Genomic DNA, 14,094 nt, shown 5'->3' on the forward strand with positions numbered 1-14,094 from the left:
TGGGGATAATAATTACACCTACCTCACAGAGTTGTTGTGAGGACCAGCTGAGATAACATGTTCAGTGCTTTGAAACCCTTAATATACTATATAAATACTAGCTATTATCATCATTATTATTATTATTAGAAGTGACCTCTAAACCAGTATAATCATCAAGGCCAGAATCTTCGTTGCAGTAACAGTTACAAGGAACTAATACTCATATAACCCTTTATAATTCTCCAAAGCCTTACATATCCATTTTCTCATTTGATCCTAAATAATACCCCTGTGAGACAAGTGAGGGGATACAACTTCTGAGAGGTGAGCGCAAGAGCAATTATTATTCTATCTGACAATTAAGGAAACAGAAGCCCATAGAAATCAAGGGTATGGCCCAATGTTGACCAGTGACTCAGTAGCCAAGGAGTAGGCTTCAGGTGTATGAGGGGCTAGACACCCAACTAGGAACCAGAAGACCCAGTCGATTTCCAGCTCTGTCCCTTATTAACTATATAACTTTGAGAGAGTCACCTCTGGGCCTCAGTTTTCTCAACTGTAAAACAGGGACAGGTAACACCTGTCCTACCTGCCTCCTAGGAGCAGAAGGAATTGTAGAAACTCTAAGGAACCGTACAAATTCAAGGTGGCATAATTATTGTCATGTGTCTTGGGGATTGAGGCCAAGGCTTGGGAGAAGTCATGAAGCAATGTCAGAGTCAGTTCAGGACGTAGCTCTGGGTGCAGGTCACTCACATCACGCAGGTTGAAGGTGATCTCCAAGCTGGACCAAAAGTGGTCAGAGAACTCAGGGTACATGTCCAGTACCTCAAGAAGGTCGTCACGCTGGATCTTGTGCAGATCACAGTAAGTGAGAGCCCGGACATCACCGTTAGACTTGCCTGGCCGTGCATACAGGTTTAGAGGCTCACCAAAGATGTCATTCTTCCCTAGAAGAAGGGAGAGTGTTATTAGCCCAGAATGAACGGACCTGCTCTAGCTGCAGCCCACACAGACCACCAGGGGGCAGCAAACACGCTCCTTCCTCAGTTAATCCCAGCCAACGCCTGCCACCCTGCTAATAGCACCCCAACATCAGGCTAGCCCTCAAACCCCACCAACATCACATTACGCATGTACCATGCTCAGGCTGTTGGCCTTTCCCTAGAAAAACAAAATGCCTCTCCACCTCCTACTTCAGCATACATTATACAGTGGAAAGAATATCGAGCTTGGAGGTCTGCATCCAAGTATCAGTCAGTTCTGAAAAGACTGAATTTCCTCAGATATGAAACAGTTAGCATTTGTATGTCATCATCAAAGGTTTGCGAGGTGTTTGATGTTATGTCTTAGTCCCTCACAACACCACAGTGATACAGGTGCTCTTATTATCCCCATTTTACAGATGAGGAAACTGAGGCACAGAGCATTAAGTGACTTGTCCAGAGTCACATAGCTTTACGTATCTGAGGCAGGATTTGAACTCAGATCTTCCTGACTCCAAGTCAGGAGCTCTAGTGGAAATACTATGCCATGTAGGTACCTAATAATCCCTACTATGCCTCCCTCACAGGACTGCTATGAGAATTAGATAATATAAGTAAAAATACCTGTCAAATATAATAATAATCTTTATTATTATCATCATCATTATCTTATTTTTTTCTTATCTTTTAAGCGGAGTTCAGACAGAAACATCCCTGAGAAAAGTCATTCTTCTACTATATTTCCTTTATATTCAATGTTCTATGGCATGCGAGGCTGAAATAATTGCTTTCTATAGTTGAATCAGAGTATTAGGACATGAGCTCATCTTCTGTGCCTCGCTGAAAACATTCTTAGTACAGCTCAGATTGCAAGCAGGATAACAGGGGTAATTTTATCTCCTCCTGCTTTTACATTAGTTTGATCTCCTTGGCCAGGTCTATTTTAAAAGCTTTTCATTCCATGGAATGTGAAAATTACGAATGTTTGGGATGGCAACATCTATGAAAATGCTGTTCTTGAGTTTTTATGAGCCACTGTTACATCCTGGTATTTGTGGGCAACAGTTCAGTCTGTGATAATGGCACAGTTTGTTGGTTGAGTTCTCCGGGATATTTTGAGGTCTTCGTTGTTTGTCTGCCCAGAAAATAATCAGTTCTGATGTAGAATTCTAGCCTAGAGGTCATGTCTTGCTAGGAATTCAGTAGGTATTATACTTTTAAGTCCCACAGTGATATATTGAAATCAGTACCATTTCCTTGTGTAATTTACACTGATCATTAAGTCTATTGTTAATAATAATAGCTAGCATTCACATAGACTTTAAGGTTTGTGAAATGCTTTACATATTATCTCATAGTACCCTCACAACAACCCTGGGAGAGTAGGAGCTATTATCATATCCATTTTACAGGTGAGCAAACTGATTAAGACAGATTAAGTAATTTGCCCGGCTGGAGGTGGAGGGGTAAGAGGAGAGGAACTAGGTGGTGCAGTAGATAGAGGGCTAAGCCTGGAGTCAGGAAGACTTATCTTCCTGAGTTCAAATCTGGCCTCAGATACTTGGTAGCTGTGTGACCCTGGGCAAGTCACTTTACCCTGTTTGCCTCAGTTCCTCATCTGTAAAATGAGCTAGAGAAGGAAATGGCAAACCATTCCAGCATCTTTGCCAAGAAAACCCCAAATGGGGTTACTAAGAGTTACATGACTGAAATGACTGAAGGACAACACATAGCTAGTAGGTTGTCTGAGGTAGGATTTGAACTCAAATCTTTCTGGCTTCAGATTCAAAGTTCTCTAATCACTGTGCCACCTGGCTGCCTAGACTTCTTAATGATAACCCTTTCGTGGTTTCTGGTGGCAACGACCTGGTCTTGAATTGCTACAACAAAGCTCTCTTTTCCTCCCAACAAATCCACATACTTCAGCCATTTGTTTGATTCTTCTTTGCCAATATATGGTTGGCTTAGTTCACGTGGATGCTACCTATGAGTGGCCTTTTGATACTGCTCTTGGATCGTGGTCATTTCATGAGTTTCATCTGGAGATAAATCACTTTTCATTACATTCAGCAGATCCAATGCTGGTGTACCTGTCATCAGACTTTATTGCTGATCAAAAAATTGTCTGCTTATTCTAAAAGTTTGTAGGCTTCTGACCTATTTATCATGTGTTCTTGTAATTATCTCATTCTCATCTTTTCATATAATTATTAGATTTTTGTTGGGTTGTTTGGTGGTTTTAGTTGTTTCTGACTCTGCATGACCCCATTTGGGGTTTTCTTGGCAAAGATACTGGAGTGGTTTGCCATTTACTTCTCCAGCTCATTTTACAGATGAGGAAACTGAGGCAAAAAGGATTAGATGACTTGCTCAGGGTCACACAGCTAGTAAATGTCTGAGGCCAGATTTGAACTCATGAAAATGAGTTTTCCTGACTCCAGTCCCAGCACTCTATCCACTGAGCTACCTAGCTGCCCTAATTATTATATTAAATTATATGTATGTGAATACATATGTGTGTGTATATATGTGTGTATAATTGTTGCTGTTATTGCCTGTGCTACAAGTTGTTCTCTAGTCATCTGGATGGGCTGAGCTATTCATATCTCACACCCAGCCCCAGCTGCCAGGGCCACGAAGCAAGGTAGGGTCACTCAAACTGTGCTCCATGTGGAAAGAGCCCATCACATTGACCTTTCTACACTCCAACCAAACCAATCAGACTGATGCTTCCCACATCACAACTACCTGCTTTCCTGTTCTTTCTACTTCTGTCAGGACCATCCCTGGGATCATAGGACCCAGGGCAAATTATATTGTCCCTACAGGTGAAATCAAGTTTATAGACACAAAGAAGCATGCAAAGTTAGAGCTGGAAGGGACCTTAAAATTATTCTAACCCAACCCCCTCATTTTACATAGAGGAAACAGGCCCAAAACAGTGAGCGCAGTATGGTAAAAGAAGCGCTAGTCCTAGAATTAGATGATTTCAATGTGTGTCCCAGCTCTCACCCATACTAACTATGTCACCTTCAAACAGATCACTTAATCTCTTTGAGCACCAGTTTCCTCATTAGTAAAATAGAGATGATATAACTGGTTTTACCTCATGGGATTGTGAAGAAAGTGTTTTGTTGTAAATGATCATCATAATCTCCTGTTTGATAAACCCAAAGACTCCAGCTTCTGGGATAAGAACTCACTACCTGACAAAAACTGCTGGGAAAAATGGAAAACAGTATGGCAGAGACTAGGTATAGACCAACATCTTACAACATATACCAAGATGAGGTCAAAATAGGTCAGATAGCAGAGTGGGTTAAAAACCAAAATCCTACAATGTGTTGTTTACAAGAAGAGCGTTTTTTAAACCTTAAAGGGCGGGAATTCATATGGTATTACGAATAGAATGCTAGACTTGGAGTCAAGAATATCCAAGTTCAACATTGAGCAAATCATTTAACTGTTCTTTGCCTCAGTTTCCTCATCCATACTAGGAAGGGGGTTGGACTCGATGTCCTCCATCTATAAATCTATGATCCTATACAAAAGCAAGTTGTGATTAGAATTGCCCAAGATCACACAGCTAGTAAGGTGTCAGAGCTGAAACTTGAAGATGAGACTCGAATTTAGGTCTTGATGGCTGGAGGGAAGATGGGGTGATGTATGAGTTTCAGATCTTTTTCAGCGCCAGGTATCAGTTCCCAGAAGAGGCCTCTAGGGCCCAGTTCCCAAAGCAGTGCAAAGCCCTGGACAATCTGTGCCCTCAAGATGCTTCTAACCTCTGCTCACCACCCATTGGGTCACATACTGACCACTCTCACATACTAGTCAAAGGGACTGAGGAGAAACAGAGCATTCCATGCACAGAAGCCAACCCCAGGATGCTCTAGGAGGGACAGAGTCCGCTCAAGCTTGGCCTGGTGCTGGCATGATGCTAGAGCTTACTGATGGGAATCACTCTCCATGAGGGACCAAGGCCCCCAGGAATCCAGACTGCCATTCTAGCTCCAGACCTACTTCCTTGCTTCCTAAACCCATTCCCTGCCCCGACCCCTGATGCTGCTGATGAAACTCCTGCCCTCCACCACCCTCTTTTCATCTTCTTTCCCCAGACCTTCGCCCATGGAGCCCCACCCTCAAGGCCCATACCCAGGATGGCCACAACCACGTCACCACGTAGGATTTCGATGGAGCCTCGAGAAATGAAGTAGAGAGCAGTGAGCAGGTCCCCGGCATGTACGAGTGTGTCCCCAGGGGGCGCATGAGTGGTCTTGAATTTCATGGCCAGTGCCCGCAGGCAGCCCTTGGTGGCCCCTCGGAAGGGTTTGCAGTGCTGTAGCAAGGAACGATTCAGGTGCAGGCAGATGTCGGCCTGGAGACACTCAGGGAAGCCTTTCAGCACCTGGGGCCGGGGATGAAGCAGGGGAGGAAGACAGTGCCAAACAGATACCTCAGCCAGGGCACTGCCCCCTAGAGAGGCTCTTTTTCCACCCCCCTGATTAGCCCTCCCCTCACAGCCCTCATCCTCAGGCTCCCCACCACCTATACCCCTTTCACAGAATCACAGGTCATCAGAGTTGGAATCAGCACATCTAACTTCTGCCTGTACCTGAACAGGAATTTCCCCTGCACGTCTCTGAAAAGAGGTTCTCAAGTCACTACCTAAAGACTTCCAGGGATAGGGAAGGCAGCCTATTACACTTTTACTGAATCACAGAGTTAGAGCTGGAAGAAACCTCAGAGGCTTTTGGATTGCTCTCATCATTAAGAAGTTTTTGGGGCAGCTAGGTGGTGCAGTGGATAGAGCACTAGCCCTGGAGTCAGGAGGACCTGAGTTCAAATCTGGCCTCAGACCAGATACTTGACACTAACTAGCTGTTTGACCCTGGGCAAGTTACTTAACCCCAATTGAAAAAAAAAAAAAAAAAAAAAAAAAAAAAGCTTTTCCTTATACCAAGTCACTACTAAGAATTAAGGTTCTGTCCTCTGGAGACCAGCAGAACAAATCTCCCACGTGCCATCCCTTCAGATATTTAGGGACAGCTATGATGTCCCATTCAAGTTCCACTTTCATATTTATAGCTACTTTCCTCTCAATCTTATCTATTTGTATTAATTCCTTATATTTATATATGTTATATATTTACATATAACAGATACTTGATGCAAAGATTTTTTTCCCGATCAATACCTTTTTTTCTTATCCCAGCTGCATTGATTTTATTCATGAAAAACTTTTCCAATTCTTGTAATGGAAATCATCTATTTTATCTTTGGTGACTTCCCCTCTAACCCTTGTTCTGCTAAGAATCTTCTCCCCAGCCATAATTGTGAAAGGACCTCATCATGTTCCCTTCTAATTTTTTAATGGTGTGAGCTTTTATATTTAGGCCACATATCTATCCTGAGCTGATTGTAGTTTATGATGTAATGTGATGATCTGCATGTTCCCTTCCTCTCTTGTCACTCTTCTACCCTTCCCTCTTTGGGTTAGTCAGCCTCCACAACATAAGCTAAGCACATTCCCATGGCATGCTAAGCAAAAAGGACAACATCCCAGAATCATCATCACTGCTGTTTCCTCAAATCGTGGTCCAGCCTGAAAAAGTGCCAAAAGTGTAGATGCCCTCCCAGGACACCATCTAAAATAACCAGTCACCCTCTAAGGAAAATCTAATCTCAATTATGTGCTGCCACTGACCTCTCCTTCCAAGATTTTATATTACTGGCTCCCAAGTCAAAGATCCCCTAGACTTCCATTTGTGAAGAAAAGACTCCCTTGAAAAAGGGAAGGCCTAAGCATGGTGGGTTGCAGCCAAAAACCCAAGGAACCTGGAATTCCCACCAAGCTGACCAAGCCAAAAACAGGGAAAATACAAAGTTGAAAATTTCACAGGCTCCTGAGTGGCAGCCTATGGGACTAGAAATGAGGGATGAGGCAAGAAGAAAAAGGCCAAGATCTCTGAGGCCACAGAAATAGGAAAGGAGCAAAAGAGGGTCAGAAGTCAAAGATCAGAGTGTAGAAAAAAAGAGATGAGAGGAAAAACCAGGTTCATCTTAGGATGAGCCATTGGAGGCTCAGGGGAAAGGGTCACGCTTCTGCCCTACGAGTTGACAAGAGGAGCTAAGAAGAGAGCATAAGGACCTCTGGCTTAGCCATGCTCTTCAAGGTTGATAAGGGCAACTATCCATGGGCCTTGTCCAAGGCTCAGCATTGGCAAAGGCTTCAAGGCCCCTCTGGATGACAAGAAAAAGAGGTCAGAGCTTACACTACTAAGAATTTCTGCCTATATCTTTGCTTCTCAATAGAAACAAAGTAGAATCCCAGTGGGATTTAAGCTGCTTGAAAATTTCATTTTGTCTTTGCATCACAATTGCTGACCATGGTACCCAGCATACAAAAGGCATTTAATAAATGCTTGGCAAATTTCTATCTCTCCCTATCCTCCATCACTCTCCCTCCCTAGCCATACTCACAATGCACTAGATAGAATGAAGGGTATCAAGCCATTAGGCCTTCTAAATCCTGGTCTCCCTAGCCTTTCCACCCCTTGTGTCTCTTCCAATTCCCACGTTTCTGGTCTAAGATCTATCCAAACACCCCTCCTGCTTCTCTACCTCTGATCTCTACAGGTCAATTATTTGATCCTGACCCACATCCTTCTCACTTTTCATATCTCCAGAGCCCCGTTCCCATGAGCCATAGTATCCTCCCTGTCTTCCTCACCGCATTCATGTCAATGCCATTGGTATAGGACCATGCATGTTGGAAGTACTCCTCCAGGCGCTGTCGTAGGGGGTTGGGGATCTGGTGAAAGCGGATGAACTCACGCACTCGAAGCATCTGGGTGTGGTATCGGGCAGTGCCTGAGTATAGTCGTTGTATGATGGCTGACACATTGCCAAAGATGCTGGCATACATCAGAGCTGGGGGACAGAGGGGCAAGAGCATCAGTCAACAGGGAAACTTCCTTTGTCAGTGAGAACCCTCCATATGGTGCGCTCTCACTCTCTCTCTCTCTCTCTCTCTCTTTCTTCTTCTTTCTCTCTGTCTCTCTCTGACTCTCTCTTTCTCTCTCTCTCCTCTCTCCTCTCTTTTCTGCCTCTTTCCCTTCTCTCTCTCCTCTCTTCTTCTTCTTTTCTCTCTCTCTTCCTCTCTTTCTCTCTGTCTCCCTCTCTCTTTCTCCCTCCCTCCTTCCCTCCCCTCCAAAAAAACACCTGGCCTTAAACACCAAGGCCCTTCCAGGCTCTGCCCTTATCCCTTCGGGCATAGGCCAGCTTTTCTGCCCTCCCAAATCATTGTCCTTTCTGTTTGTTCCTCTGCTCAATAGAGCCAAGCCCTCTCATTTCTAAGCCCTGTGTAAACCCAACCCAAAGTCCAATTGGCCCTCTAACTCCCTACAGTTTCCCATCTCTATTCTTAAATCGTCCTCTCTTCCTTCTGAGGCTTTCCCTCAGAAAACGCCTCTAGTCACCTGTCCCTCATCTCTGAACAATTTCCACCCATCTCTCCATCCCTAAGCCCCAACCCCACTGCCCATTTCTGGGCCCCTCAAGCCTCCTTCCTCCCATTACCCCCTCTTCCCCCACCTCCAAGGCTGGCACTCACAGCCAATTAGCATGACGCATATGGAGAAGATCTTCTCAGAATTGGTGTTGGGGGAGACATTGCCAAAACCCACACTGGTTAGACTGCTGAAGGTGAAGTAGAGGGCAGTGACATACTTGTCCTTGATGGAAGGACCCCCTGAGCCACTGCCATTATAAGGCTTGCCGATCTGGTCGCCCAGGTTGTGTAGCCAGCCAATGCGGGAGTCCATGAATGGCTGTTCCATGTTGCCGATGGCATACCAGATGCAGGCCAGCCAGTGTGCGATGAGGGCGAAGGTGCACATGAGCAGGAAGAGTACAGCAGCCCCATACTCTGAATAGCGGTCCAGCTTCCTTGCCACTCGCACCAGCCGCAGCAGTCGTGCTGTCTTCAGCAGCCCGATCAGCTGCGAGGCACGGGGCCGGGGGGAAGCGTAGGGTTAGCTCCAGAGGCCCAGTAGGAAGGGGAAGTAAGATAAGGATGAGGCCCAGGGCGGGGGGGGGCGCGGGGAATGAGACACCCTGGAATGGGGCATAATGGGATTGACTAAAAGGGCTGGGGTGCTATAGGGCACTAAGGGGAGACCATGCTAGAAGGGGTAACAAGCATCCAGACTATAAATCCCGGAGCCTTCTAATTTCATTCTCCTTGTTCCCATCCTCCAAGCCTTACCCTCTTCCCTCTGCCTCCTCATCCCTCTCTCCCTCCATCTCTCTTTCCTCTTATGCATCTATCCCCACCTCTTTTCTTCCATCCATGACCCATCTTTCCTACTCCTCCATCCCTCTCCTTTCTATTTCCTCCACCCTTTCTCTCTCTCTATCTTTCCTTCTTCTTCCTCTATTCCTTTCTCCCTCTACTCACTCAATTCTTCTCTCTGTTCTCTCCCTCTTTCCATCTCATCCTCTCTTTCCATTCCTCCCTTCAAAGTTCCCTTCCTCTTTTGATTCCTTTCTCCTTTCCTCCCTTCATGGTTTTCTCCATTTCTCTCTTAATCCTCCTCATCTTTCTCTTTCTTTATCCCTCTCTTTTTCCTTCATCCCTTTCTCCCTCTCTTCCTTTCCATTTCTCTCTATATATGCCTCCCCTATCCTGCTTCTCTCATCCTTCTCTCCCTCTTTCTCTCCCTCTTTTCATCATTCTACTTCTATATCCTTAAATTCATCTTTCTCTCATCATTTCTCTTAATCCTTCTCTCATTCCCCTCCATCCCTCACTTCCTCCTTTTCTCTCTCTATCCTCTCAATGCATGCCTCTCTCCTTACATCCCACTTTTCTCCCTCTATCCTTCCATTCCTCTCCCTCCCTCCCTCCCACTCTCCCTGTCCCCACCTCCTCAGAGCCGGAGCCAAAGATGAGTAGGTCAAAGGGGATGGCTGCCACCATGTCGATGAGGAACCAGCCCTTGAAATAGTGGACGGCGATTCGGCCAGGGTGGCTGACCACCTCCTCGTTGGCGTTGACATAGGTGGTTCGGAAGTTGATGAGGATGTCCACAATGAACATGATATCCACAATGAGGTCCACCACCGCCAAGGGCTGACAAGCATAGCCACAGTCAGGGGCCGGCGGGGCCTCCTCACTCAGCAGGAAGGCCGCTGAGTAGGGTGTGAAGACGGCAGTGTAGATGACCAGCAGGAGGATGAGCCAGTCCCACACAGCCTTGAAAGGACTGTAGTGCAAAATAGTCCAGCGGTGAATCCTCGGTGCCTGCAGCTTGTACTCAGGTAACACATCTGCACCCAGGGACAGGACCTGGGAGAGGGTAAGCAAAGAGAGGGAGTGGGTGTGAAGGAGCAGGGTCCCAGAGGCAGGAGTACCAGAAGAGTCCCAAGAGGCAAAACCTTCAGGAACGGCTATCAAGTGAGGAGATTCAATAGAAATGGGAAGGCACCAGCTGGACAGGAAGGTCAGAAAGTCTAACCTAGCTCTTTGAATGTCATACAGTGTGAGAACTACAGCTCCCATCATTCAGTGCAGTACATCGAAGGGACTCCTTCTCCAGGAATGACACAAGAGCCACAGGTCACCAAGGCATAAGTTCATATGATGTAAATATGGAAGAGACCATCAAGCATAAATCTGTCATTTTACTGATGAGGAAACTAAGGTTCAGCAAGGTGAATTAGCCAGGCTAAGGGCACAAAAGGTGGTCAGAGCCCAAACCAGGATTTACACCCAGGCCCTCTGACTCCAAATCTAATGCTCTTGCCACTACACCAAGCTGTTTCGGGCTACAGGGTAACCCCAAAGACTACATTCTCAATGTGTGCATCAAAATGCTCAAGTTCCATTGTATTGGGTGGCAAGAATAATAAAGCTCTAGAACAAAATACAAGCCTAGATCCTATCATGTCCAGTCTTGCAGGGGCCAGAAACGGGGGCCCGTGTCAGACACTGCTGGTATCTGCTGGGTGCCCTTCAAACCAGCAATCGATGTGCCCCAGTCACCCCAGTTAGCCAGCCCCCTTTGCTAACCCAAGAAAGTGAAGCCACAAACATAGACTAGCCCCAATCCAGAGGACGTGAAGGTACAGTTATAGCCATTAGCCATGGTCCCTATATATGCTCAGATAGAATATGTGGGTGCAGATCCTACGACCTGGCATAGGAGCACATACCTGAGGAAACAGTCAGTCATCTGCATGTCTTCCATCCAGGGGTACACACACACACACACACACACTGTATACACAAAAACATAAACATTTGTGTGCCTTCAGAGAGGAAATTCCGAGAATAGTTCATATAGTACAGGGAGGTACAAGGTGAGGGGCAAGGTAAGAGATAGGGAATGAAGTCTAGGACAGCCACTGAGAAAGACTAGGCAAACCTCCACATAGCTGCGGCAGTGACATCCACCCCCCCCCCAGGCTACATACCAAGGCTGCCCTTCTCCCTCACCTCTCTGGGGTTTGGGAAAGGAAGACAGTGCAAAACCACAAAGCCACCCCACCCTCCACTTCCAGCATATTACAGTGCCCCTAGCATCAGATTCACCTGAGATTTAATTACTCCAAGATTCTGACATCAGAGTACCCTGTTTACCCTCTAACCACAAAGGTTTTTGCCTATCTCTCTTGGTTCCCATCCCTTTGTTCGTCAGTTTCCCTGGTCACTCCTCATAGGTGGCAGCAGGAAGATGAAGAAGTAGAGGAGGAGAGAGGGCATGGCCCAGCCAGGCTACCCAGTCAAAGCAACACAGTGACTCAGAATGCTAGGCCCACACTCACTGGCACCCTGAAACCTCCCCAAATTAGGGATGAGGGCAGTGGAGCAAACATAAAAAAGAAGGAAGGTGCGCCTACGTATCTGGGGCAGAGTTACTCATAAGATACCAAAACCGGCAAGCCGGTTTTTGAGTCTTTTGCTTAAAGAGGAAAGGTGGGGAGACAGGCTTCAGTCCTTCCCAAAATCCCAAGTCCTCAGTCTCCTCCAGTTAATTAAAGAACATCATTTTTCCATATTCCCAGCAGCCTAAAGAAAACAGCTGTAGGAATAGCTAATAGCCTAAGCCAGGCTCTCTTGGGCGGGGGGTTGGGAGAGCAGGGGGAACAGGAAGGGGACAGATGATTGAGAGGAATGAGAGAAGAGATGTCAGAGTCCCTGAGACTGCCAGACAGTGTCATGGGGATAGAGAAAAGAACTCAAAGCATTCTCTAGAGCTAGGGACTTTCCCACTTCTCTCTGACTCCATGCTCTCAGACACCCTGGCCCTCTCCACAGATAGTGTAAGCCACAAATTCAGGGGGCTAGGATATACAAAAGTGGAAGGTTTTCAGTGAAATGGGATCTGAGGGCAATCAGATGACAGAAGGATTATAGAAAGCTTCTTAATCTGAGGTCCACACACCTCCAAGGAATCTACCAATAGATGTCAGGGGGGTTATGAACTTGAATGGGAAAAAAGTACATCTTTATTTTCACTGTTTTGATTTCTTTATAATATCATTTTCAAAAAAATTTGTGCATTTAGAAACATTGTTGTGAGAAGGGTCCATAGCCTTTTCCAGAATGCCAAAAGGGTCCATGACACTCACAAAAAGCTTAAGAGATGTCTAATTTACAGAATAAGGGAGAATTGGCCAAGGCCCTTGTGGCAAGCATGAGGAACACAAGGGGTCAGTGTAGGCACCTAGACTGAGATTCCTGTGATTGACTACCCTGGCCCTCCCACCACAGATCCTGTAGGACACAGCACTCAAAAAGAACTCTGACCTCTCCACTTTGACTTCATTCACAGTGGCCCTTAATTACAACCTTACAGCCATCATCATTCCCGCCAGCTCGTCCATTACTCTCAACCCTGCCGCCATAATATAAACACACACTCACACAAGACACACAGTAGACAGCCAGCTGTGTTGGAAAGATCCCTGGACCAAGAAACTTGGGTCTGAGGCTGAGATCACACCTACGTATGTGTGACCTATGGCAATTCATTTCACTTTCCTGAGACTTTCTGCATCTGTCAAACAAACAGGGTCAGCTGCCTCAGCTACCTCACACAAATGTCGTAAAGAGAATATGGGAGGATGTATTGAAAAGCAATAAATTAGCCCAAAATGCAACATGTTATTCACCATTATTGCCCATCCCAGCTCCTTTTAGCCATCCCAGCTCTTTCTGCCTTGCTATCACTCTCTGACCATCCCAGAATCGTGAATGGTTAAGAGCTTGGAAATCATTTAGCCCAGGGGTTTATGGATAGATTTTAGGGGATCAGTGAACTTGTTTTTTAAAACAAGACATTTTGATAATTGTATTTCAGTATGACTTGGTTCCCCTTGTATTTTATTGTTCTTTCCATGGTACCTTCTGTATTTTATTTTGTGCATCTAAAAACCTGATTCAGAGGAGTCCATGGGCTTTACCCAGCTGCCAAAGGTATCCATGACACTAAAAACAGTTATGAGCCTCAGATCGAGCCCAACCTGCTTGCTTTTATAGATCAGGAAATTGAAGCCCCAGCATCTGGTGGCTTGCTTTCAGCCTTTGTTATTAGGTAACAGTAGACCAGAGAATAAAGTCCAGATCACCTGGCTCCCAGAACAGGGCTCTTCCCACCAGACCTCACTGTTTTGATGATCTCAGCCCCTGTGCAGGGTTCTGCATGATGTGAGGTCTGGGGAGGTGGAGAAGGGAAGCTCCCCCCATCCCATCCCCACAAGAGAGTGTTCATGAAGCAGGCAGATTGGGGACCCAAGGCACAGTCAAGAACCCAAGGATCTCTACCACTCAGAATCCCTGGGGATGTATGGAGGGATCCATGCCTGACTCAGGAGCAAGCTAAACCCAATCTTGCCTCTTAGGTCTTAGGCCGTGTGCAAGGCTGGCTAGGGTTCTGGCCTTCAGTTCAGTCTTGGATTTCTCCATCCCACCCACCCCAACCCTACTTGGACTGAGTGAGAAGGGCTAAGTCATCTGCCCCCCCCATAGTGTCACAGCTGCTCCTGACACATTTCCTGGCTATCCCTAAAGGGTCAGATGTCTGAGCAACAAACACATCACCAAGGGCCTGCCCTGGCCAGA

At 46.1% G+C, this 14,094-nt stretch overlaps 1 protein-coding gene across 5 annotated transcripts in view; it reads right to left on the minus strand.

Moving 5' to 3' along the window:
* KCNH2 (potassium voltage-gated channel subfamily H member 2) overlaps positions 1-14,094 on the minus strand; it is a 67,189-nt gene that overhangs the window by 18,255 nt on the left and 34,840 nt on the right. For all 5 annotated transcript variants that reach the window (XR_003567220.1, XM_027841128.1, XM_027841127.1 and 2 more), the window contains 5 exons: positions 9,895-10,317; positions 8,581-8,968; positions 7,699-7,898; positions 5,121-5,373; positions 739-932 (listed from right to left, as the gene is read on the minus strand). Coding sequence is in view for 4 of the 5 variants with exons in the window: in XM_027841128.1 (XP_027696929.1) it covers positions 739-932; positions 5,121-5,373; positions 7,699-7,898; positions 8,581-8,968; positions 9,895-10,317 (1,458 nt within the window). In the remaining variant the exon portion in view is untranslated. The remainder of the gene's footprint in view (positions 1-738; positions 933-5,120; positions 5,374-7,698; positions 7,899-8,580; positions 8,969-9,894; positions 10,318-14,094) is intronic.

Source organism: Vombatus ursinus, unplaced genomic scaffold (assembly GCF_900497805.2).
Source record: "Vombatus ursinus unplaced genomic scaffold, bare-nosed wombat genome assembly UNPS02014852.1, whole genome shotgun sequence".
Lineage (NCBI taxonomy): Eukaryota > Metazoa > Chordata > Mammalia > Diprotodontia > Vombatidae > Vombatus > Vombatus ursinus.